The 26,852-nt window shown below is 37.6% G+C and overlaps 1 protein-coding gene across 2 annotated transcripts; it reads right to left on the bottom strand.

Moving 5' to 3' along the window:
* Positions 1–490: 490 nt before the first annotated feature.
* Positions 491–26,778, bottom strand: LOC113077902 (epithelial discoidin domain-containing receptor 1-like). Of its 2 annotated transcripts, none has more exons than XM_026250167.1 (12): positions 26,406–26,778; positions 15,235–15,387; positions 12,936–13,038; positions 9,663–9,891; positions 9,407–9,554; positions 9,191–9,293; positions 8,101–8,287; positions 6,106–6,355; positions 5,633–5,746; positions 2,450–2,610; positions 1,709–1,910; positions 491–1,085 (listed from the first exon to the last, which is right to left on the bottom strand). In XM_026250167.1, exons 2-12 carry the CDS (start codon positions 15,329–15,331, stop codon positions 913–915), a joined length of 1,767 nt encoding a protein of 588 aa, XP_026105952.1. In that variant the 5' UTR covers positions 15,332–15,387; positions 26,406–26,778; the 3' UTR covers positions 491–912. The 2 variants fall into 2 exon arrangements, with proteins under 2 accessions (XP_026105952.1, XP_026105951.1); XM_026250166.1 differs by having other exon boundaries at positions 493–1,106; positions 26,406–26,777.
* Positions 26,779–26,852: the final 74 nt, after the last annotated feature.

The following is a 26,852-nucleotide window of genomic DNA, read 5'->3' on the forward strand; positions in this document are numbered from 1 at the left end:
TGGACATTCCTGCAGTCAGCATGACAATTGCATGCTCCCTCAAAACCTGGGACATCTGTGGCATTGTGCTGTGTGATAAAACTGCACATTTTAGAGTGACCTTTTATTGTGGCCAGCCTAAGGCCACACCTGTGCAATAATCATGCTGTCTAATCAGCATCTTGATAAGCCACAGCTGTGAGTTGGATGGATTATCTCGGCAAAGGAGAATTGCTCACTAACACAGATTTAGACAGATTTGTGAACAATATTTGAGAGAAAAAAGGCTTAGATTTTTTAGTTCAGCTCATATATATATATATATATATATATATATATATATATATATATTTACTGTATTTGGATAACAAAATAGCCCTCAGCGATTTTTGATTGCTAAAGCAAATTTTACAGCTAGAATATCTAAAATAGACTAACTTAATATTTTCATAGTTGTTAATAATAAACAATTATTTGATACAATTTTACTTTTATTAAAAAATGAGACAAGAATTTGTTTTTCATGTTTTATTTGCATACCAACTTAAGCATGAACTCCACTAACTCCAAGGTAAACAAGTACATTAAATTTCAATAAACGTTATAATTTACAAAAATGTTTGTTGTTGCGCTGGCAATGAAAGTAACAACAGATAAAAAAACTAAACAAACAAAAAAAACTTGAGGCCAAAGCATTAAATCGCTTAACAATTAATGTTTATTTCACTCTGTTAGGTCATCTTAGTTCTAAACGTACTAATTCATGATGGATTTTATATTGTAATTGACGTTTAGGTCTGGGACAAGGGTAAACCACTAAAAGCTTCCAAGACTTCCAAGTCCCAAAAACACACTTAAAGAAACACCCTTTTATGTTTAATATCCTCTGTGCTGTTCTGGGGGCTTACATCACTAACTGTTACCGTTAGGAGTTCAGGGCACTTCAAAATGTTCCCTGGGGAGGACACCACCCCTTGCCCATTTTTGGGGCAGAATGAACCCCTCTCTCTTACCCTGGGACAGGTTTTGGGGCTTTTCTCGCTGGCTGTGGCAGTTTGTCAGCCTGTTGGGGCCATGTGTCAGGTCAGACAGGAGGAGATGATATGCTGGGTTGTTTAACAGCAGTGCTAGGAGGACACAGACACAGACACACACACACAAATCCACGGACACGAAGGGTATGACAGTGTGAGCAGACACCACATGACAAAAACGACACGAAGCGGCACAACCACAACCAAACCACATCACAACACAACCATATCACAACACGAGACGACACAACAACAAAACACAAACAACAGGGCCGTTAATGGGTGACGGAGCAAACCAGTTCCATGTGAGATTCACAAACACAGCAGGCAGTGTTGTCATTGAGAATGACGCAGGCTGTTAATCGTCTTGGTCAGTCTGTTGTGGGGCATTCCTTTTATGTTAATTATTATATGAAAACATTAAGTATCTGTCACGAAAGCAACTATAGCAGGAAAAAACGGAACATTTGAGTACAAGTGAAGTGTGAGTGAAATAAATCTGCCTCCCTCCTCTCTCTTTTCAGATAGTACAGTGGCTCTTTGTGTCTGGGTTGTGGATTGTCCTAAAGTACTTTTTCTGATGTCGTTTTGGCAGTGCAGTTGATTCCCCTGGTGACCTGGGTTCCTGTGCATTTACTGAGTGAGGTATATGAATGCTGAGTGTGTGTGTGTGTGTGTGTGTGTGTGTTTGTCACCTGTGCTGTCACGTTGCTCTCGGGGCCGCAGTACAGTGCTGGGCTCCTGGTATTCTCCGTCGCGGTCCCGGTCATCGGGGAAGGTGTGTATGCGCTGGTAGCGGCTGGAGTATGTGTGTGTGTTAGTGTTATTGATCACCACGCTGTCCGATGGAACCGAAAGATGAACCCGCAGCTCGTCACTAGAGAGGCTTCCTTGTGCCTGGATACACAGAGACAAATAGAATATTAAAGAGCCATGAAATCCAATTCGTCAATGTCTGATAGATATCTGTACACAAGTACATTCCTAAAATGCTATAACAGATAAATGCACAACAAATTCCATTTTCTATTATGAAAAAATAAATCAAACAGATGAATATTCTGCTTTTATACAGCGGCCTATTCATATTTTAGATACACTATTGCCAGTTCCTTTATTTTTGCTCCACCAATGAAAAGTTACAAACAAAATCAAAGCAGAATCATGTCTCAGAATGACTCGGGATGGACCTGAATGCTTTATGTTTACTGAATAATTAATTGACTCACTTGTTTTGATGAAAATCACCTAAAAGAATAATTAAATTACTTATTATTAAAGACATTTACCATTTCTTTCCCAACAAGCATTAGTGCTTATGAACGAATCAGTTGAGTTAAGGACTTGCGTATAAAGCCTGAACACAGTCAAGTGGAGTTACACAAACATCGCAAAAGTCCCAGTGCTTTTGAACTGTACATAGTGATGAAAAGCACCTTGCCAAGTAGCTTCTTCCAGTATTGCCTCCAAAGTATGACAGCTATGACAGCCAATAGGAGCAGGATAATCCCAACAAGGCAGCCAATCAGGATGGGCGTGTTGCTGCTGTCATCTTTGGCTACAGGTAACCCGGCCCTCAGAGTGACGGCAGGAAACTCTGTTAATACAAAACACATCAGGTTCAAGATTACATGTATGTTAGTGTAATGCTAGCTGAATTTACAAATAATTACAAACACCATCAATTAGGCATTTAAAGACCTTCAGAGTGTTCAGAGAGTAAAACCTCTTGTAACCTTTCAGTAAACTTTTAATCTCAGTGCTGGGTAAGGCAGTAATAAGTAAATGTCTTCATGGTCATTGACACACTTTCTGTGATTTGACTTGCTTTCTTATACACTGTGTGTGTGTGTGTGTGTGTGTGTGTGTGTGTGTGTGTGTGTGTTCTTATGTCAGTAAATTTAGAAGGCAGCTGTTGTTTTGGGGGACTGTGATAAGCTTTGACGGGGGTAAATGAGCTGTGAGAGTGGTTATAGTCCTAAAGCTAAGAGAGCTAAAGTTAATTCAAAAAGGGACAAGAGCAAGGACAGCTGGAGCGATTTCACAAAGATTCTTTATGAGTTTGGCGATATATAAAAACACTAACTCAAAACAATAGTGCATTGTTAAAATCAAGAAAAAAAAAAAAAAGCCACCCAAGTCATGCAAAAAAAATTCTCTACTGTCTTCAAGATGGACACGGACACGCATACGCACGCACAACAACCAACCACATTCTCAAAGTATTTTATGTGAGGGCAGGGTTCTCTGTACTGGTAAACACGCCATACAAATCTAAGAGTCTACAGGAGACAGTACTCTTTTCTTCCCCTTGTCCTTCTCTCTTTCTCTCTCTTTCACCTGTTGATATGCTACTGGGCAAAAGTGAAGTAATGGTCATGAGGTGGTCTGGAAAAATGAGGGTGTACAAGTCAGAGAGAGATGGGGTGGGTGACATGAGAGTGCTGAAAGATGAGGGAGGGCAGACTGTGAGCTAGGCCTTTTCAGTTTTTAAAGATGCATTTTCTCAATTATTCTCCCAATAAACCTCATAAAAAGGGTTGGAAATGAAGAACTGGTTTCAAAAAAGCAAAACAAACAAACAAAAAAATTGAATTAACAATTAAAATATTTATTTATTTAATTTTAGTAGTATCCTTGGTCCAGCGTGCTGTTGTAATAAATAAAATGTACACAAACATGACGGTTTGGTACACACCTCGTTATTTGACATCACAGTTTGATTCATTTTTGGTACAGCAGTGGGAAAAACTAAACAATTTTTTTTAATCTTTTGTTTCTTTACATAAACATTTTAGGAATAAAAATCTACCTCGGCTTATGCTTTAGTGAGGTTACAGTTAACAACAGAGCCCAAACTTAAATTTAATTACTATTCATTTTTGAATATAGCAAGCAACACTCAACTTAAAAAAATATATGCAAACATGATAATTGCACATAATGTAGTTTTTAAATTAACTTTTAAATTAAAAAAAATTCAGTTTGTTGTTTAAAAATATTCATTTACACAGTGCCTCTCATAACTCGTTCCATAATAAATTTTTAACATTAAATATTTAAGACATCACTAACAGGTAAAGTAAAATATAATGAGTATATAGTCTCTTACTGCTTAAAGTATTAACATTTTGTTGATACTGCAAGGTGTATATAAACTTTAGACTGCAAGTCTATTACTTTCACTCAACTGAACCATTTATAATGGCTGGATATGTTTTATAAAAATTGTTATTCTTTCTTTCCTCAAGGAATATTTTTGGACTTTCCTGCCTCTTTGGATAATTTTTCTGTTCACACAGACTGTTGAGAGATGTGTGCAGCTTCATGACATGTGAAGTTTACTTCGGATGGAGAGCCTCTGGGACTTTGACAGACAGCACGTCCCAGCAAGTTCATTTGGAGTTCTTTTCTATTTATTAACTAATTTATTTATTTATTCAAACCTGCATTCATTAATGCTGGAGTAAGCTGTTTAATGTTGGTGCTAGTAAAGGTTTGAGAACTAATGGCCTGGTTTCACAGACAGGGCTTAGACTAAGCCAGGACCATAGTTCAATAAGGACATTTAAATAATTTTCCTTGACATGCCTTTGAAAAAACATTATTGTGTGCATCTTGAGACAAAACAAAGGCACTGGTATTTTTAAAGATCAGTCAGTGCACATTTCTATAATTTTAAACAGCTCAGAATTACATTTTAGTCTTGGGCTGCTCTTAATGTTTGTTGTACATGGATAGATAATTTTCTTTCTTTTTTTTGTATTAAATGTGTGTTGTTTGTGTGTTAGTAATCCTATATGTTACGGTGACCAAATGACTTCACAAGTATAGAAATACCAATAAATGGACATTTTTAGGTTCCCAATGAGGAAACAGGTTTACACATCTTACAGAATTATGTTTTCCATGATGTTGAAATTAGCATTGTCCTCCAGACTCTTTCTAATAAGTGAGTTGAAGCGTTGTAACTGTATAGTGTTGGGTTTTTCTTGTGCATCAGTAAAAATCAATAAATGTACAGGGTTTACCATTTTGTGTTTTTGCTTTGATTGTAACTAGGTTATTAAGAGATTATTATTATTATTATTTAATATACTAAATGTCAACTTCATTGCCAGAGATATATGACACTGAAGTATATTTTAGTTCACATTAATTGCGTATTCAGAAGTACATATTTACCATATTTCAATTCACATATAAAATATTAAAGTCCCACTTAAGTGGTTAAAAAATATCACTCAAAAGTTAAAACTAATTGCAATTAATGTAATTTTAAATTGTAATATATTTGAAATTAATTACAAATGATATGCATTTATGTGGTCAAAAATATTACATTTAATTCACACTATTAGTTCACATTAATTGCATGTCAATACATTAATAGTACACTTTAAAGCATATATTAAAGACACTAGAAGCAATTAGGAACATAAGAGCACCAAAACGGCATTTATTGTTAGAATTTCTTAAAAAAAAAAGACATAATTTGAAAGATGAGACTTTGTTTATTATCAAAAGTAACAATATATAAAACTGTAAGTTTCCAATGAAGTTCCGCTCGAGCAGTGATTAAAACAATGTTTTTGTTGGAAAATTTGCATCCGACTCACCGGAGGGGCTGCTGGTTCCGTTTGTGGGGCTGGGGGTGTGAGGAGAAGAAGCATTGACAGGACGACTGCTGGAGGAAGGCAGAGGAGGAAGGAAGTATCCATCCTCAAAAGGCACTGGAGACAAGACAGAGAAAAGATAACAGAAAAAGAAAGATTTAGATAAGCAGGCTTTATTTTGGATAAAGCATGAATATTGATCATTTCGTCTCTCTATCTTATCTACAAACCCATCAAAGTGAATGCAGCACAAAGATTCACTTTTTCTTCAAATTTGTCAGGTTTAAGTACCCATCCAAAGTCACACTACTATGATTTAGTAACTGGTTTTGTGGTCCAGGGTCACATATGTCTGATACATAATAAATTGCTACTATATACTTGTAAGTGGCTGCAAACTCTGTAATGGTAATGAACAGTGCACCTTGCTGGGAGAGGTCAGGTGTGTGTGTGTGTGTGTGTGTGTGTGTTCATACTCGAATAGAAGCTTATCTCGCTGATGAGGAGCCAGCGGTCACTGAAAGAAAAACGGCAGCGCAGAATTTGCGCTGGTCGTCCTCCGAGTGGCAGTGAGATGGTGCGGGACGACGGGTCGTGTAGGTCAGACAGCGGCACTTGAAGACTGAGCGCAGGCTCTGCCCACGGGCTCAGCAGACTGGCCTTAAACTCACACACCACTTCGTTGAACACCCGCACGTGCTGAGTGTGTCTGTGATTACTGTGCACCTGAAACACAGACATTTAAAAACCACAATCTGCAATCAGTGCTGGGAACAAAAATAAGGAGCAGTGGAAACAGCCATCAGGGAGAACTGAACTGAAGTTATTACTCCACAAATGAAAAAAAGGAAAGATACAGGGAGCAAATAAAAGGTGGAAGACTAGAACATATATAATGTGACAGGTTAGACATTAATGGCGCTGTTAGGTCAATGTGTAACTGTGCACATGTGTGCAAACGCTCGCTGATACCGAAAACAAAAGCTGCTGCAACAGCGGTGGAATTTAATGCGTAGCCAAAGCTATCTTACTGACACCTCATAAGTCTCTCTCTCTCACACACACACACACACACACACACACACACACACACACATACACACACACACACATATACACCTTGGTGAGAAATGATTTTGTAAACAAAGTAAAGACTAAGTTTTAGAAGAAAATACTATTTCAGTCTTTCTACTAAATCTCACATTTAATTTAAAGTGTTACTTGCTACTATTATTTATTAAATTTATTAGCAATTTCTGAGTGAGAACTGTTTTAAAGTAAAACCGACACTGATTTATTCTCAATGTGTGGCAAACTTTGCACTGGAGTTCCTGAAGCAACGGGGGATTGATTTACACAGGAAAGGTGCTGGTGAGACTGGAGCTATTCCGAAACGGCAGGAATACAGCCGGGAATACTCCAAAGAAAGTGTGCATAGCGAGGCAACATAAATCATCTTGCAAAGACACGTGAACAAGTGCTTGTTGTTATGGAAAATGTTTTATTAGGACCCCTGGTCCTTTTTCTCAGTATCTTTTGGGAATCTGCTGCAAGACGTGCAGGAAGCAAGCATTAGAGGAAGTGTTCAAAACACTGGGAAGCCACAGGAAATACAGGGCGACATGGGACGATGATGGCGTTTGTGAAAAAGAGAAATAAGAGAGAATGTCCTCTCAACACCAGAAAAAGTCAGAAGTGGTACAAATAAATCTGCATTCCTGGTCTGGAAGACCCTTTAAAAATGACAATGCAAACATACAAACTCACATACACGCAAATAACAAACAACAGAAAAATAATGGTGCCACAAATTGGATAACAAAACGCTCGGATGCCTCTCAGATTCACACATGACCACAAATGAAAAGCCACGGGCAGAAAGACGAAGAAAAACAAATCAAATGTTCATTAAAGGGTTGAAGGATAATGACAGACTCCTGAGGGTGATTTACTGAGGCAGAGCTTCATTGCTGTCCTTCTAACTGACTGAGATGAATTCTGGCATAGCTTTTGCTGTCTTGCATTGTTGAAAGTTCAGGTTGAAGATGAACAACAGATCAATTACCCACCCTCATGTCATTCCAAACCTGTATTACTTTTTTTTTTTTTTTTGCAGAAAACAAAATATCTTTTTTTAGTAAATGGAATTTAATGTTATTTTGGACCCCAATGATTTTCATTGTATGAACCAAAAAGTTATTTTGTGTTCAGCACAAGAAAGAAAGAGATGAAGATGAGTAAATTATGACAGAATTATCAGTTTTTGAGTAAACTATCCCTTAAAACAGTTTTTTAGACACTTTGAATGCCTAAAAATCACCTTGAAACCATAATTTAAAATGGCTCAGAAAGTTCTGGTATCATTTGTTTGCCTTGCTGTGATTTTTTGTATCAAAATCAATGACATTAAGGCATTTAAAGTGTGACTTAAATCTCCAAACATATTTTGAGTTGCTGGTACACATACTGACCTGCATGGTGTGAAAGACCCGTGTTTTCTCGAAGTGAAACTCAATGTCAACAGTGGGCTGGCCCAGGGTTTCTTGATTCCAGCCCACATAATCATATCCCGGCCACACTCTCAGCTCTTTACTCTCCATGAAATCATTCCCACCAAAAACACCATCACACAACTGGCCCAATCCTCCGAACATCACCCTACAAAGAAGAGAGAGACATTAAAGCAGTGTAGTCATTAGGCATGCACGCACACACACACACACACACACACACACACACAGACCCATGCATACTCACATCTGGCCAGTGTCAAACGTTAGCTTAGGTATTGCAAACATTTCTCCTCCATCAAAACACATCTGGGAATGTTTCTACACAATATTCGTCAACCCCACTTGACAGATGCACTTACATACATGAGAAAGGGCTCTGGACTTTAACATACATCACAGAAAATGAAGTCTGACAGGAGCAGGTGAGGTTTGAGAAGTTTAGCACAGCAAGTTCTCAACTGCTTGTTTCTGACACACAGCATGAAGCTAGGGTTGTAAACTGAGAAATGGTACCCATTTTCTTTTTTATATAATATTCGAATGTTTTTTTGCTCCATCATCGGTTCTAGAACGTGCATTCTTCTACAGCTGTAAAATAGTAAGTCTGATTCCAAATTGAGTTCTTTTTAGCGAATCAAAAACATCCAAGCAACCAGTCTGACCACCTTCTAAATGAATGACTCTCAGTGCATCAAACACATCCAGCTTACAACCATTAAAACATTTTAGCAGTATGTTTCTCAAATTCACATTATTGTTTATTTGTTTCTTTGTTATGCAGTTCATTGTTTATTTATGCCAGTGTTTATTTATTTGTCACTAATCGTTGATTCTGGCCAAGAGAATCTAACAATCTCCATCCCTAGCTTAACATACTTGTTTGTTGAACTCAACAAAATGATGATTGATAAATGTTACTTGATGGTTTCTACATCATTTATGTTACCAGTGATTTTCATGCAGATATGGAACACTTGCAGGGAGCATAACAATTTCATTCTTAAAAAATGAAAATCAACAAAGTTGCGTTTGTGTGTTTATACATTACCCTTCCTCTTTACTGCCATCATAGACGGAGTCATTAAGGTAGACAGGAGTGCCTGACAGGTCCATCACATGACCCACCGGAGCAGTGTACGCCTTCAGCCCGTCTAACAGAGAAGAAGCACATCACTCAAAGGTAAACATCATTCCACTGCAAAATGTGCCTGATGTGAATGTAATGGAGTTGTGTGATGGATTGCTTGTCATGTGTTGGACTCACCCTTCCAAACACAACCGTACAGTTCAACTCTTAGACACACGCTCATCACGCGGTCTGCCAGCGGGTAGAAGCGCACCATGCGAGCTATGACGGGTGGACCCAGGTCCTTCAGGACCACGTCATATGTGTTCTCATTACCTGTCACCACCTGAGCCAAAAACAGCACAGAAGAACTGTAAAATACCAACAACAACAAAAAAAATCCATATTCTGCTAACAAAACTTTATTATTAAAATTGATACGAGGGTAACAAACCTCCTGTCCCCGGCGGTCCTTCCACGTCATCCAGTGTCGTCCGTCACGAGAGTATCGCAGCCGGTAGCTCCGTGCAAACTCCCGCCCGAGCCCGTCTGCGTGGCGACCCTGTGTGCCCACCAGAGACAGGAAATGAAGCTTGCGCAGATCCACCTGCAGGTACTCGGAGCTGCTGGGGAACACCGGACCAGCTGGACACCATGCCCCGTCCCCCTCTCCAGTACTCAACCTAGGACAGGACACAAACATAAGCATTATACACATGCTCAATTAGATAATATAGATCAATATAGATCTAATAAACATATACATATATATATATATATATATATATATATATATATATATATATATATATATATATATATATATATATATAGATTGTGTGTGTGTGTGTATGTGTGTGTTTGCATATATATATATATATATATATATATATATATATATACACACATGTATATATATATATATATATATATATATATATATATATATATATATATATATAATGCATACACAAAATGTACAAAATTTAGGGATGTAACAAATAAAACAACATTTTTACAAATACTTTACACTTAGTCTACTACTGGCAATTTTTTTAAATTGTGACTTTTTACTATTCTTTTTTTTCTTTCTACATTACAAATAAAATTATTATTTGTTTTGAATAATTTTAAATGTACATTTTGTTGAGAATTTGGTGGTACAATTATAATTATCTTGAAAATAAAAATTCAAACAAATCACAACACAAAACAAAGCAAAATAGATTAACACACAACAAACAAAATAATTTTTTTTTTTGGAATTTCCCCAATCCAAAGAAAAAAACTGCAGGCTAATGAGGTGATGTGTGCGATGCGAGGTCTGTGTGTAAACACCATTACCTGGTTTCGCTTTCTCTAAAATACACACAACCATCTGTATGACATTTAAGCCATTTCCTTTTTTAAACTTCCTAACACACTTTCTTCACTCACAAACACAAGTAATAGCCTAAAGCTGTCAGCTGGCGCAGCATTAGTGCTAAACGTTTCTCACTCATAGAAGAAATAACAACAGTGAATGTCCCTTCATTCAGCTACTGATATCACATAGGTGACAAGACACTGATGACAGACAGCGGAGACCACAACTGCTCAAATGAAAGAGAAATGCACCTGAGGCAAGATATTCCAGTGAGGTGTGGGTACTGTCACTTCACTGAGAGCTCATTGTGACACAGCTGAGATCAAGAAACTGAGAGCAGTCTGAGACATTTCAGATTTACCCTTGAATCTTCACCATGACTTCAGAGTCACAGAGACACACGGATCAGTCTCAAAGACCCTTTCAAAATCAAAATGAACTTTAGTCCACTTTGAAATGTTCTTCTGGTCAAGAATAGGAAAATTGAACAAAAAGAGGTCATCAGAGTTAAGTCATGTAAAATGATCAGTGTTGGTCCAGAGCCAATTTTAGAAATTGCAAGTGCAACTTCCTGCAGAACATTCCACCTCTAACCAGTAACAAAGTTTGTTTCTCTGTAATATTGTTTATTCTTTGGTAATTTTATCTGTGTTGCTGCTTTTCTTTTGTGAAGAGTGTTGGCTTGGTTTTTACTTTATATACAGAATTCAGCAGTTGTGTTCTGGAAGTTAAATTGATGTTTCACATTAACTTATAAACTGTTAAAGACAGACCTACTGTAAACTACATGCTTGTTAATCAATGGTAAATGCTTTTGTTGCAATCAGTGTGCATTATTTAAACTTTTTTTCTTTTCTTTTTTTTTTTTTATAAATAAATAGTAATAATAGTCTGTAACAACAGAATTCCAGGTGAAAAAAATGCATTTCCCATAATTCTGCAGAGAAATACAATCAGTGTCCCTATAAATACTAGAAACTATATATGTGACCCTGGACCACAAAACCAGTCTTAAGTGCCAATAAAAAAAGAGATTTATGCATCATCTCAAAGCTTTCCATTGATGTATGGTTTGTTAAGATGTGACAATATTTGGTGTGAGCAAAGAAAAAAAAAAAAAATCTAAATAGTTAGTATCCGACTAAATGAATTCTTAACAATGCATATTACCAATCAAAAATTAAGTTTTTATATATTTACAGTAGGAAATTTACAAAATATCTTCATGGAACATGATCTTTACATAATATCCTAATGAATTTTGGCATAAAAGAAAAATCAATCATTTTGACTCATACAGTGTATTTTTGGCCATTGCTACAAATATAGCCCAGCGACTTAAGACTGGTTTTGTGCTCCAGGGTCACACACACACACACACACAAACATACAATCGTTAAAGTACTCATCATCTTTTTTACTTTGTCTTTCGGAATGGCTCGTCAAAGGATTGTAGTTTTTTTCCTTCAATAAAACTAATAAGCACATAGTCTTTTTACATTATTTTTGTCATGTTTTCATATTCTCTTTTTTTTTTTTTTTACTTCAAAACAAATTTGGAAATGTTGTGATTTAACTCAAAATTTCTGGGAAAATGGATATGGATATTTTTCTTACAAAAATGCATCAATTCTTTCCAGAAGGCCTTCGTTCACCCCCTGAGTCATGTGAGACACCCGCTGAGTCCCATTAAACAGCTTGAAAGTTCAAAGACAATTTTTTATATAACTTTAATATAACTGGATTCATCTGAAAGAAGAAAGTCATATACACCTAGGATGACTTGAGGGTGAGTAATTTATGGGCTAATTTTCATTTTTGGGTGAACTAACCCTTTAAAGCATCCCCACCATAAATCCCATCTTCAGCACTTCTCCCTCACTCCATTTTTCCTGTAAGCTCCTCTCCCCTCTGTTCAAAATCCCCTGCTGTCTTAAACAGAATGTGGACTTAATAACAACCACATGATCTGTGTGTTGCCAAAAGACAGAAACACCCCTCGCTAACGCACACACATGCTTCTATTTGTTTCAGGGTGGGATAGTGATTGCCAACCTCAAAGCTTATTAGTCAGGTGTCGTTTTGTGTCTGCTTTTGTGTCTGGTGTGTGTGTTGCATCTGTATTCAGCAGCATGTGAGTCTAGTCCAGACAGACAGTGCTGTAATGTCATTACCTAATGCGCTATATCAGGATACGCTCCATTACTGACACCTCATGTAACCTAATCACGTCCCCTCATGAGCCTGACAGAACCCACAAACACAAACAACCAACCACAAACACAAAATGTGAAAATGTGTATTTTGCAACATGCAACAAGAAAGCAGTGTGTGAATTGAAAGCATGTGCTCTACGCTTACCTGCCGTGTTTGGCCTCGGTCGAGTCGGACCAGGCGCTGGATGCAGTGATGTCGGAGTCAGGTATGGTGCGGTCCTCCATCCCCAGAGCGTAGCGACACTTAGCTGTGTGTTACAAAGGAAACACATCAGACAGGCTCTGAGAACAAAACTAACTAAAATGAAGGAAGGTAGAAAAAAAACACTTATTCTGGTATTAGCGATAACTAAAATGTTTTGTTTAACTGAAATAAAGCTAAAATATATAAATACATATTAGAAAAAAAAAATACAATAAAAAAAAAACTTTTAAGAAAAGTTGCCTTGGTAACTAAAGCCCCTTTCACACTGCACGTCGGACCCGGTATATTTCCGGAACATTGCCGGGTTGCCTTCTGTGTGAAAGCAAACACGTCCCGGCATTGAACCCGGGTCGGTGACCTAGTAACATTGCCGGGTTCGACCCGGGACGAGCGCTGTGTGAACAAAAGCCAGATCTAATGCCTTGTCGAACTGATGACGCACGCTATGCGCGACTCTTTTACTAGCTGTTTTGAAGGAAGATCATCGTTCCTTCAAGCGCCGAGATCGTTCGCTTGCTTCAGTGAAAGTGTAACGTGCCTAACGTTTTTGACTCGTACATTACACATCACCCTGATGTCACGTGTCATTACAGGATATTTACGGGTTGTGTGTGAAAGCACGCACATATCCCGGGTAATCACTGGCAGTGTGAAAGTGCAAAACAATTGCCGGAACACTTTACCCGTGTATTTGCCGGAATGGCAGTGTGAAAGGGGCTTAAATGAAATAAAATAAGTTCATATTGAATTACTAAAAATAATAAAACTGAATAAAGCTTAAGCTAATTCTTTTATATTTTAAAACAAATAAAAAAACAACAATGCCAAAAGCACATCAAATTACTCAAATTGAAAAATAAAAATCTGAAAGTAAAAGCCAATTCAATATATTATTAACAGTATATATAATATTAAAATAACATTATGTCACATGCACGTTTACCCTTATTTTTTTTTTTAATCTAAATGATTACATAGACTTACAACCTTTACATACTTTAATACTTCTATGAATGACGGTATTCAATGTAAGTTTGATATTTATGATAAAATTGTTATCCATTGACTATATAAAAAAACAACCTTAAGGGATATCACTGAAAGGAGGTTTTATCAGTCTTGGCTGAATTCTTGGGACATGTCTGTGGTTAAAGCATAGGTAACTGAAGTCCCACACATGGCACAATGTCAGACTCTCACAAAAATACCAATGCAACGTTGCTGCATTGTTGCAATTGCTTCGGCAATGCCTTACAGATGTAGCGCAGGGGCAGAAAAAATGAAGGAAAGAGATAAAAATGAGGACGGCAGAGAAAAATTCTGGCACAAACGCAGCGTTGAAATCATCCGCACAAATCACATGTCAGTGCTGCCTGTGTGTCAGTCCAGAGGGTGTGCCTGTCTGAAGCTGGGGGTGATGGGTGAGGTTTTGGGTTGGGGGGGGGGGGGTACTCAGATGCTGTAAAATGATTCATGAGATAAGAATGCAATGGCTGGAAAACAAACCCTGCCCAGCCAGCGAGAACCCTCAGACACACACACACACACACACACACACACACACAGAAAGAAAGAGAGAAAAAGAGAGAGAGAGAGTCACACTGTGGAAAGGTGCCTGTTTCATTACATCATCACTCTGCTGCCAGTAAAATGTTTTCTCTCTCCATGACTCTTAATCTGTCTATCTCACACATCTCCAGCTAATACAGAGCAGATGAGAGCAGCGCTTTACAGTCATTCTGGATTGTAAGCAGATGTCTCAGTCTCAGTGACATGAATGCAGTCATTTTTTGCTCCTGATCTATTTGCACCTCCACGTTCATCTCTCTCCTGAAGAAAACACATCATCCATGTCACACTGAAGACTGAAGTATCTTATCTCCTTTTCCCTCTCATGGCAAGCTATACATGCAGACGTTCCAGCTTATGACATGATTAACTATCAGTAACCTGAATATAATGACTTCTAATGACCACAGAAACATTTCACAGGCATTAAAAACACATTAGAAACCCCAATAAACACACACACACACACACAAAAGCAAAGTGGACTGGAAGAGTTTAAAGACAGGGAAGAAAACTGATTAAAGGAAATCTGACTTTAGGATTATGTGAGGACCCACACATCCTCAGGGTCGGACCACAAAGCCACAGTTAAATAAACTGAGAAAGGATGTTTCTCCAACTAGCTGTGATGTATGACAGGAGCAGCACACGATCACCTGAACATTCTTACCAGTGTCAAAATGCCAATCCACGTCCTGGGCCGCTGTCCAGGGAACGAGGAGGACACTGAGGAGGGCAGGCAACAACGGCAGCAGCTGTGTTGCCATGGCAACAGTGACACCAGGTTACCTGTCCAGAGTTGGACGATCTTCTACAGACATACCTGAGGAAGAAAGAGAGAGAATGATTCATTTACATTTCCACACACTGTACGAAGAATGCACACAATATTGGTACTGCATCGGATATAGACCAATATAACAGTTTTAAAATATATTGGTAACCGTTTTAAGTTTAATTTCCCATTTTTACATTTAAATGACCTTTGCCATCATCAGACGTTCACTTAAAAGTTAATCTTTAAAAAAACTAAAACATTTATATCACTGTTAAATTTATCTTTTAATAACTCCGTTAAACATTGTTCATCAAATTGAACTCTTTAATTTTGTGATGCCCAAATTCATTTGTAGCATTTACACTCTTTGGGGTGAAATGAATCTCCGTTATGATGTCATAGCATCTTCTACAGCTAATGAAGTCAGCTGGACAGAACACTTGAGATCACTTCATTTACACTGGTGGTCCAGCAAGTGTAGATATTCTCCCAAAATCAACATACTGCCATTCCAGCAGCCACACATATCAAAACATATTAGAAAAATAAGTTGCACAGCATGTGATTTTTTTCCATCAACACCAATCCTTTGTCTCTGTGAATATGGGATATGTGTTTATTTATACATTAGGTGTCTTTTTTTTTTAAGATGGCTACTCCAAAAAGGAGAGAGGGATTGGGATTGGCCGGATTCATTTCCTCTATGTGCACCACATGTCAAAGTACATTACCATTAATCATTTTGGTGTCAATAAGAGTTTTTTTTTATTTATTTGACAAATTAATACTTTTATTCAGAAATGATGAAATTGCTCAATGGTAGTAGTAAAGACATGACAATGTTATAAAAGATGTGTAATTCAAACAAACGTTCTTTTGAAATCTCTATTCATCAAAAAAAAAAAGAAAAGAAAAAGAGTATCATGGTTTCCACAAAAATATTAATCAGCACAACTGTTTTCAATGTTGATAATAATAAAAATTATTTCCTGAACACCAAATCAGCATATTAAAGATATTATATTATTTTTGCAGGATCATGTAAGACTGAACAAACAGCTGCTGAAGGATAAGACTATTTCACAATATTATATATTTTTGATTAAATGATTACTGATTAAATAAATGCAGCTTTAGTAAAGCTTTTTTTTCAGCTTTTTTTTTTTTTTTAACCACACATGCTGCTATTCCAGCATTGTCTGGCATTGCTTTTATTCCATCCCCATTAAAAACAAGGTCTCTGTAAATATGTGATTTGTTGTTGTATATGTGTTTGCCATGGAATGGGGTGTGTGTGTGTGTGTGTGTGTGTGTGGTGGCAGCTGTCCAGTGAGGAGTGACAGCGCTGGTTCTGGGGTCTGAGAGAGAGACAGACAGCTGATACACAGCTGTGCAGACACAAGGACAAAAAGAGTAGAGGAGAGTAGTAGAATCTGAAAGGAGGTGTGAAAAAAAGGGTGGAGACGAGGCATGCATGTAATAGACCCAGCATAATGTGTGTTATTGTGTATGTCATGTTCAATATAGTGTGTGTGTGTGTGTGTGTGTACGTGTGTGTGTGTGTGTGTGAATGAGTGCGGCAGCCAGTGCAGCTGTCTTGAGCTCCAGACAAGCGGTGGCCAACACACACAGGCTGCAAGTGTTTCCAAAACCCAGGGAAAACAGAAAGGAAGAGGGAGAGAGAAATATCAGTCTGTGCCAAATAATTTGCTATTGTAATGCAAGTTTTGAGTTTATTACAGTTGGCATTACGAATCCTCTCACGTCTTAGCAAGCTATCAACAATTTAAATTAACCGAATCCAAATGATTGTGAGAGAGAACAAAATAGAGACCATAGTCCAAAATGAATGCTCACCAAGCACCAATGTGAGTAAAAATTGACATTGGCAAGTAAACAAAATAAAGTTAATCGCCAGTTGGCCGGTAACTTTGTAATGCATTGCAACATTACCTCATGTAAGTCAAACTTTAAAACAATGAGCCTATCACATCAAATATTTATAATCAATTAACTCCTATGAAAAAAGTACTGAATGGAATGCTTTGGGGCATTAATTGCATGTTTTATAGTTTACATGTATATTAAATGCAATTATCTTTATTTTAGAGTGGCTTTTTGACTCAACATACACATCTTTAAATTTAATTTCGTAGTTACTTCTATTCTCTTTGAAATATGATTAAAATGTACTAAGGAATATGCTGACAAGCATTACGGTAAACTAAACCATACTTTCATATAATTTCTAATGAACCTTGGATGTCATGTTCTCGGATGTTCATAGTTCTGATAATAACACATTTGTAATGAAGTTGCAATTTAGTACATTTAGAAAACATCCACTTTAAAGTTTAAAACTTTACATTTTTAATTTGGCATTTTAAAAAAATGCACTTTTTATTAAATAAAAAAAAAAAATCTGTTAAACATGAGAATGGCATTTTATTTGATTAATATTATATTATGTGCAAGTACATTTTTAAGATACAAAGTACACTACAAGTGCACATTCAATACAATAACACAGACTTCTTTCTTGCAAGCAATATGGCGGCTATAAAACTGGGAGTCTTGTATTATTAGCCTGACCAACCTAAAATATATATATTTCCCTTCTGAGATAGATAGGAGCTGAACGTGCATGGCTAGAAATACTTTCTCCTGGGCCGCTACCAATATGACCACTGAATGAACTGACTTGCCTTTGATATAATGCAGAGACTGACATAATGACCTGTGCGGTTTCTCACTAATATGAAAGTAAACCAAATGGCTAAATTATCCCATGTTCATTAGTACAGAAATGTATGTGTGGACAGTTTCACTGTCTGTATATATATATATATATTTCTGGCTTGCTTAACCCTGAGCGCAAAGGAGAAGGAAAAAAAGCAGAAAAATGAAAAACTCAGGAAATTAGTTCCAAGGTAATGCAAGTTTATATGTTCAGTTTGATCTGATCTTTCATTTCCCCTATAAACTTCCATTTCATGTTCTGCAAAGGAAGAGGTTTTCTATAGCAGCATCTGCTGGAGCGAGTGAATGATCTCAACCTCCTCAGCGGTTATAATAATGCTGGTCTGGTCCTGCGGGAGCCATATAGGAACCAGGCTGGAAAGACCCCACTATGTACTGGGCTTAAACAGATAAAGATCTTAAACACTCAAATGACTCACTTCATACATTAAAAGTCAATCAGAACCCCCTATACATTATACAGTAACAATGTGGCTCATAACTCAGGTTGACACCACTGAGGTCATTCTGGGTGTGATTCTGCCCAGGGGAAATTCACACAGCAAATTCGTCAGTTCAGCTCCATTTAACAAAATCCTTCTTGACAAAGTTTTAACTGACTCGCCTGAAGCAAGTTCACACACACACAAGCACATCAAGAACTGTCAGTATTAGACCTGCTGATAAAGCAAAACACAAATGCTTACAGTATGTGTTTTTGAGTGTATCCCCCTGAGGACACAATCATTGGGCAAACTATATTTCACATCATCCATACATGCATCACTCCTGACTTTTGACTTTCCCCTTCATGAACCCATCTGCACTGAGTTCACTTAAAAAAAACATATAATGTATTTTTATTTCTTCGTTTTCCTTCTATAAAATATATATCTATATTTTTTGGGGAAAATATTTTTAAATGTATTATTTTTCTAACAATTTGAGTGAAACGTGACATTTCTTTACAATATTTGTTAGACCCTGTCAAAAACATAAGCAACACAATAATGGGGATGTGTCTTAAACAATTGTTTCACAAAAGAATTACACACACATAAGGAAATCATTTTTGCTAGGTTGTATTTTAGTTTATACTTCTATTTCTTCTTCAAAAAGTTTTTACAATGTCAGAACTCATTACAGTCCATGCAAGAATAATCTTCAATAAAAATACCACTTTATAATCAAATTGTGAAGTTTTTTTTATATATATAAATCCTCATATTCATGGCAATCTCCAGTTTATTCCCTTGGGATCTTCTCTAAATCCTACGTTAGCTGCAACAATAATCAAGGAGGGCAGAATCTAATGAAAGGTCAGTTCTATTATTATTTATTTTCTTTAGTTATATGCCAGTATTACTAGACAAAGTTAACGGAGAAGAGAAAGTTTTTTTGTTTTGTTTTTAGCGAGAGAGAAGGAAAGAGATTTGGATTCAAACCTGGATCTCCTGTCTGTGCACCACAGTTCAGCATGCCCTGAGTGCTTACGGATAGGCCACATCTTTGACAACTCCTTCATTTAATTTTCAATAAATCATACAGAGCATGGCATTGGTTTCATTTCATTACCATAACAAAGTCATAGCGTTGTTGCACAACACTGATTGACTAAAACAGTGTCCAAACCATTTAAACGGCCATGTTGATGCATATGTGAGTCTTATGAGTGAGTCCCACTGACTCAGCCAGGCAGATGAAAAGTTTCCAACCACTTCGTCCAAATCTGTGGAGAATGACTGAATCAATGTGTGTGCTCACGCTGGCATGAGAAAGAATCGGTGAGTAACACTCGGACTAACGAGACTCAGCGCCCTCGGCTCCATTGTTTTGATGTTCCCCTTTAAACATCAGATTAAATGGAGCTTCCTCAGTTCCCAAGTGACCTATGATTCTTTAACTCAAAGTGTCCGACCACACAATCTCTAAAAAAACACATCACCTCTGAAGTTGGCTATCTGACAGCGGCAGTGTTTTGAAGAATGAAGTGTCATGTTCACACTTGGACACACTATTTTCATGCTAAATCGTGACTCAGGTGTGTGTCAGTCCCCACACTGACTCAGTCGCACTGATGAGCCGTTCCTTCAGCAGTCCTGCCAAGATGACCAATAACTTATTCATTTGTGGCTGACAGGAAAAGGAAATCAGAATTACTTACTCAATGAAAAGGAAAAGAGTCAGAGAGAGGACAAATAAGAGAGCAAGAAAGAGAGAAATGAGGAGGAGAGAGAACAAAAAGGCAGGAAGGTTTAGTCACTTTACAAAAGGAGAATATTTTACTGGAAATATCCAGGATGGGCCAAATCATTGAAGCCACTGTTTAAATCCTCATCTACATCAAAACCTCAGCAATCAGACATTATATGCCCTTTACCCAACCAAGTACATTTCTGCACTTGCCCGATTCACTTCGACACCCCGTCAAACACTCACAGCTGACAGTTCCCACAATACAATCAAACTATTTGAACATGATGCCAAATCCACTTTTCCCATGCACTGATATCCAAAGATCCAAAGATCCAAAGAATATCGTCCTATTAAGTTTCCTCATGTTTTAGCTGATTAAATAAGAAGTTTTCTCAATAGTAACCATCGGTGTTTACCCAACTATCAACTATCAAAACTCAACTGTGATGTCATATGTTCCATGAAATGGCAAACCATTAAAAAATTTAACAAACTTTTTTATAAAGTTTTTAATTTCCTGTAAACTGAGTCTGACCTCTTTCACGTGACATAACGGACTTTGAAATTCAGTTTTAAATGAATGAACCTTGTTTATCTACTCATGTCAATCATGACACAAAGACATGCTCCTGGCATTACCTCATTCCTGGGACTTTCCCAGCAGAATCCCTCTACAACTGCAACTCCACCTCTTATTTCATCTTTGTTAATTAACTTCCATCAAGTGAGAATATACAGTAGTCCAAATATACCTGCATCAAAGGTGCAAATATACATTTACGTTAAAAGGTTAGATGAATGACAGTAGTTTTATTTCACTGAATCGATACGGAGCTTGGTCCAAATAAAAGTTCAATTGAATTAACCATTTGTGAAGTGCATCCACACTGATTTGTTTATTAAACCATTTCGGCTGAAAGCAGATTTCCTTTTATTGTTGCTTCAACCAAATATTTTCAGTTGCCAAATCTACTCACAGCATATTGCTTACCAGCAGAGTGACTGGTTAAACTGTATTGTGGGCAATAAGTAAATAAGATGCTGGTTTGTCTTGTAAAAAAACAACAACCCCTCAATATCTCCCTCAGGTTTGGAACACTTTATGATAGTAAAAGTAGCTCTTTGTCACAGCAAAACAAACTTGTGCACATTGCAGGTTCTGCAATGACTAAAAGCAAAGAGAGAACGTGATACTGCTCTTTTGTGCAACAGTTAGTCAGAGCGCTTTGACTTTGGACCTTGAAGAGCAACGAAAAAGAGAGAATGAAAGATGAGTAGGGTCTTTAGATTGAGGGTTATTAGTAATTCAAAATGGGTGAAAAGGATGGCATTTTCAAAAACTAGTTGAAAAAAAAAATGAAAAAAAAAATGAAGAGAACTGTTCAATTGGAAATGCGTAACAAAGTTCAGCACTGTGAACAGCAGTGTTTTGCCCAAAACAATACTTACCTGAGTGCACGCACAAAATCTCCTTCAGAATATTAGTATCAGTTCGCACAAGTAGTATATAGACTGATGATGATTTGATTTATTTGATGAAAAGCAGAAAAAAAAACACATTTCAAGCAGACACAAACAGAAGGGTGTTGGTGCAATATCTGGCTGAGGTCTGGAGGATTACTGAAAACTCAAAGAAGACAGGCACAAAATGCTGAAAATGGTTTTAATAAGCAGAAGTGAGAGTTGTTATGGTTTTGTTTTCCTCTAGAGTGTTTGGCAGTCTGGATTTTCAGGCAAAAAAAAAAACTTTTCAGGAACGAGTTTGAAAAGCGTTTGCTTGAGGCCATGTTTAATTACTGGAGAGCTAAATGAGCCTGGCTGCGGTTGTGATAAAGCATGTAGATGCATGTTTGTTAATCATCCTCCATACATATCAAAACTGTCCTACCGGTTTAAACCCATTTTCATATTACATTTAGGTTCATGCACCTGTGAAACGTAGCTAGAGGACATGCTAATGAGTTGTTTCTTCACTATTCAAACTACATAATATAAACAGTCAGTCCACTTTGTGTTGGATGATGTATCATTTCTTCCAGTATGAATCAATCTTAATAACTTTTTAGTTTGTTGCTCTCCTTGCAGTTCTGTGTGCAGTTCTGGCTGTTATGTTTCACATTCTGGTTAACCCCTCGTGTCAGCCATTAATGAATGCAGAACCCTTATGTAAGAGTGATTCATGAAGCTTTTCAGAATGTAACACACATACAGGCCAAGGATCTCTGAACATTGATTTCTTCAGTAATCCAGACTGTACCACAGGGGTTATGCGCAAATCATAAAATACATAGACAGCACATAATAAAGAGCATGATGATCAATAAAAACAGGCAGAATCTACAGCAGCATCAACCTTGAAAATGTGCCTTTAAATCTTTAGGTTGAAATCCTGGAGATGAAGAACATGTCTGTAAGTGGGAGTGAATCAGGTGAACAAGAACAGTAAGGGTGTCTAGCAAAGTTTAGCTCCAACCAGGTCCAACACACTTGCCTGGCAGGGTCTAGGGAGTCTGAAGACCTTGGTTAACTGGTCTGGGTGTGTTGAATTAAGGTTGGAGATAAACTCCACAGGACAGTGGCCCTCCAGGTAAAGGTCTGGACACCCCTGATATATACAGCTTTTTTCTATTTGATTCCATAAGTGTTCACATTATTCAAAAAATGGTTTTAGACATTTTTCAATTTAACTAAAAATCTAAAATATTTCTAATTCTTAAATCATCAATATGATTTATATTTACATGATAACAAAAGATTTAGAAAAGAGACTGAAGTTAGAGACAGTGATGTGGGATGGATGGATGGATGGATGGATGATGGATGGATGGGCTAAATGATTGACAGCTACCTCAACATCAAGACAGGACAGCATGGAGACAGACAGTGATGGAAGACAGGAGGTGAACAGAATGTGATATGAAGTAAAACGGATTGCTCAGGAGGCCAACTTGCAGCATCGAAATTAAATGGACTGAGAGAGAAAAAAGAGAGCGAGGCAAAGAGAGAGAAAGAGAGAAGTATAGGGAGTGTCAAAAGACAATTTAATAGATGAAATAAGACCGTCTGATGTTAGTTCCAGCTCAGAGGACATTTCCATTCTGTATGCTATCTGTCTCTCCCTCTCTCTATCAATTCTCCTTCGATCCCTCTATCATTACCCACCAAACGCTAGTCATATTACCCAGCTTTTTACAGACACATGAGTGTGGAGACAAAAAAAAGAGACAAGCATGAAAAACAATTAATTGTAAACCTAAACACACACATCAAGAATGAGATGAAATGCAAAGGAAATCATTTTATAGTTCTTTGTATTCAAGTAAAGCCAAACCTCCCTGGGATAATGACCCAGCGAAGAGTTCTCGGTGATTTCTTCACAAACAACTAAATTATAAAACCCTCACTGCTCAGATCAATGCTCTCGACCTCCTCGGGGATGTTTGTGGAGTATGTTTGCACACACACACACACACACATTCCTCTGTACCCCTCTTTGCACTCCGTTCCCTCCCTTAGTGACACAGCACAATTCAGAGCACTTTTCATTGTGTCTTTATTCAAACATCCCCAAAAACCATTTTAAACAGTGAGAGAGCGAGAGAGGAGAAAGAGAAGATAGAAGGGGGGGGGGGGGGGATTCATGGTGCATTCATTAGCATCTCTTCATTGCTTTTGCGCATTGACTGCATTTTCTTTTGCCTGTTCAGAAAAAAAACCTTCACTGAAACACCCAGTGTTTTTTATATTCTGACATGGTCTGAATGAAATCTCATACAGTAGCTGTGGTACTATGGTTATCATGGTAATGTTCTTTATTTGCTTCATCAGAAAATTAATTCTTTTTAATGCAAAAGTGCATTGATATGCTTTTTTTGTATGGTTAGTACTTTAGACAGCTTGAAAGACTGCAGTGTCTTTATTGCACACCGTTTAAAGCTGCTCTCCTGTCTTGTGGTGGTCCGAGGTCACCTCTGGCACAGAAGGGTCACAACAATCCAACCAGGTCTCATGAGAAAACCTAACTACTTTATGACATGGCAATTTCATATGAATTTGTATGATGGGATTTGCATGGAAACACAATTTTTAGAATAAAGCATGAAAATCCACACCAAAATCTTACAAATTCACATGAATAAGCCTCCAAATCACCAAAAGCTCACAAATTACTATGATACACATCTGAATGTTACAACTTGATGCCACATTCGCCCTCAAACAAGCTCTAGAGTGGCTGTAAAAGAGCTTAAACAAAAGCACTGCTATCCTGCTGAATCTCACTAGAAACATTAGTGACTAAAATCTACCTTTCAATTTGAAACTCATACCAGAGTTGATGTATTTACATGTAGTTGTCAACTATAAAAGGAACGTGAAGACTATTTTGAGTTCTAAATAAGTTCATCAGGAGCTATCGTAAATCAGTGCATACTGCATATAGGTCTGACTAGTACTTTGCATAAATCTAACTGGTTTAACACCATGGCTCGTCAGACCAGCGTGTTTTGAGACTGCTCTCTTCAATAACATTAATAAAATTGCAGTAGCCCATAAATAGTAACTGGCTCGTAATGCCGGGGCCACAGGTGGGAAAATATACCACCAGAATGACCCAAAGCAGTTCTCAAGCCATGTAACAGTTTTTGTTAATAAATGTTGCCAATGAACCCTGGTTCGAGGTATCATAACCCATAACTAGGAGCCATTCAAATTCGTCGAGTGCTTGTGAAAATAACTTCACAAACAAACAGCACGACTCCGCAGCAGACCGAGCGCTAGTGATGGGATTTATGGCTCTTTGAGGGGATCCGGATCTTCGCGATCCGTTCCTTTCAAAGAGCCGTTCAAAAGAATGGCTCTTTTGGCTCTTTTTAAATATTTAGTCAGTTTTAAGAAGCCAGCTTGGGAGCATCTCAGTTTATCCTGGAAATAATCACTGGGAGGTATTATGAGGTGAGATTTGTAGTCAAATAATTAAAGCTCAGATATCACACACCAATATCTGAGTTTGAATTATTCTGAAATATTGATTGTTACCTCATTTCTCATGTGTGGACTATATTCCATAGGGTTGCACAAATCCCTCTGCTTAGACAGTGACATCATTATTTTGATTTACCTTTAGTACAAAGTGTGTGTGTGTGTGTGTGTAAAACTACGTTGACTTATGTTATTCATACAATACCTACTCACAAATAAACATAAAAAACAAAGCCGGCTGCAATGAATTTCTGTGCAAAACAGCTTTTACTACAAACACTTCCACACAAGAACATTATCACACAAGAACATTTTGATAGAAAACTAATTTTTTTTAAAGTAGATAAAATTAGAATAAATAAAATGGAAATGTCTACATACTACATACTATTACTACTGTAAACTTTGCAAATAGGACATCAGCCCCTTCAAGTCAATGAACAATAACAAAGTGGGCTGCAATGAATGTCTGTGGAAAACAGCTTTTAGTGAAAAATTTCTATACAAGTACAGTATCACAAAAGAACATTTTTAATGATTTTAAAATAAGTTTTAAATGAACACAAAATGCAATGTAAATGCATGCACAACTAATAACTAATATCATCACGCTATAAAGGGTTGGCCTGCGCTGGGTGCGCCCCTCCCCCTATAACTGTTCTGTCTCCTGGCGGAGCTCATTTGTATGAACACGCATAGGAAAAAAGAACGATAGAAAGAACGGCTCCTCTCCAGTCGCGACTCGGCTCCCATCGTTCATGTTTATGAGCCGTTCAAAAGAATCGGTTCGTTCGCGAACGTCACAACTCTACCGAGCGCATTCTCGGTACAGTGGCAGATGTCCAAACGCCTCACACACACACACACACACACACACAGAGAGACTCTTAGCCGCCATGCATGAGACAGAGACAGTTAACTTTACTCGCGCGACGACTTTTTTTTTTTAGCAGGATCTAAAACGGCTAACGTTAGAATTTTATGAAAAGCCAAATGTGTTTCCACGCGGCGGTCGAAAAACACTGACAACCAAAATACGAGTATCTACAGTGCATTAAAACGACATATCGTTAGTTAAAAGTAACGCCTGACAACCTGCGTAACATAAACTACACTTATGCGCAATTATCAGTTATTTTCTGACTTACCTATAAGTCTGTCAGAACGCGAAAACGTCTCCAAACGTGTCGCCTGATCTTCTTTTTAATCCGAGTTGTTCACTTTGGCAGGTTGTTTTTATACTAGGTAAATATAGTCCAGCACAGTCCTATGACTTTGTGCTTAAAGCCACAAAAGCACCAATAAATAAATCGAGTCAAGAAAACAAAGGCAGAAAGTTTCTGAAAGAAGGCAAGTTGTGGGTCCCACAATCGGAAAGGTTTGTAACTAGGAATGTTCAATAAAATCCGACTTCTCTATGAGCGCAAATGACACGGATGTCCTTATTTATTTCTCAGTCAGTGCTTCTCTCTCCGCGCGCTCATAAGCGCCTTGCTTTTAGACCTCTTTCTCTTCCCCTCAGGGCTTGCAAACTCGACCAGGTGCTCATTTACATAACTGCACTAGCTGCGTCCAATGGCATCCCTTAATCAGGT

This window comes from Carassius auratus, unplaced genomic scaffold (assembly GCF_003368295.1).
Source record: "Carassius auratus strain Wakin unplaced genomic scaffold, ASM336829v1 scaf_tig00023532, whole genome shotgun sequence".
Classification (NCBI taxonomy): domain Eukaryota; kingdom Metazoa; phylum Chordata; class Actinopteri; order Cypriniformes; family Cyprinidae; genus Carassius; species Carassius auratus.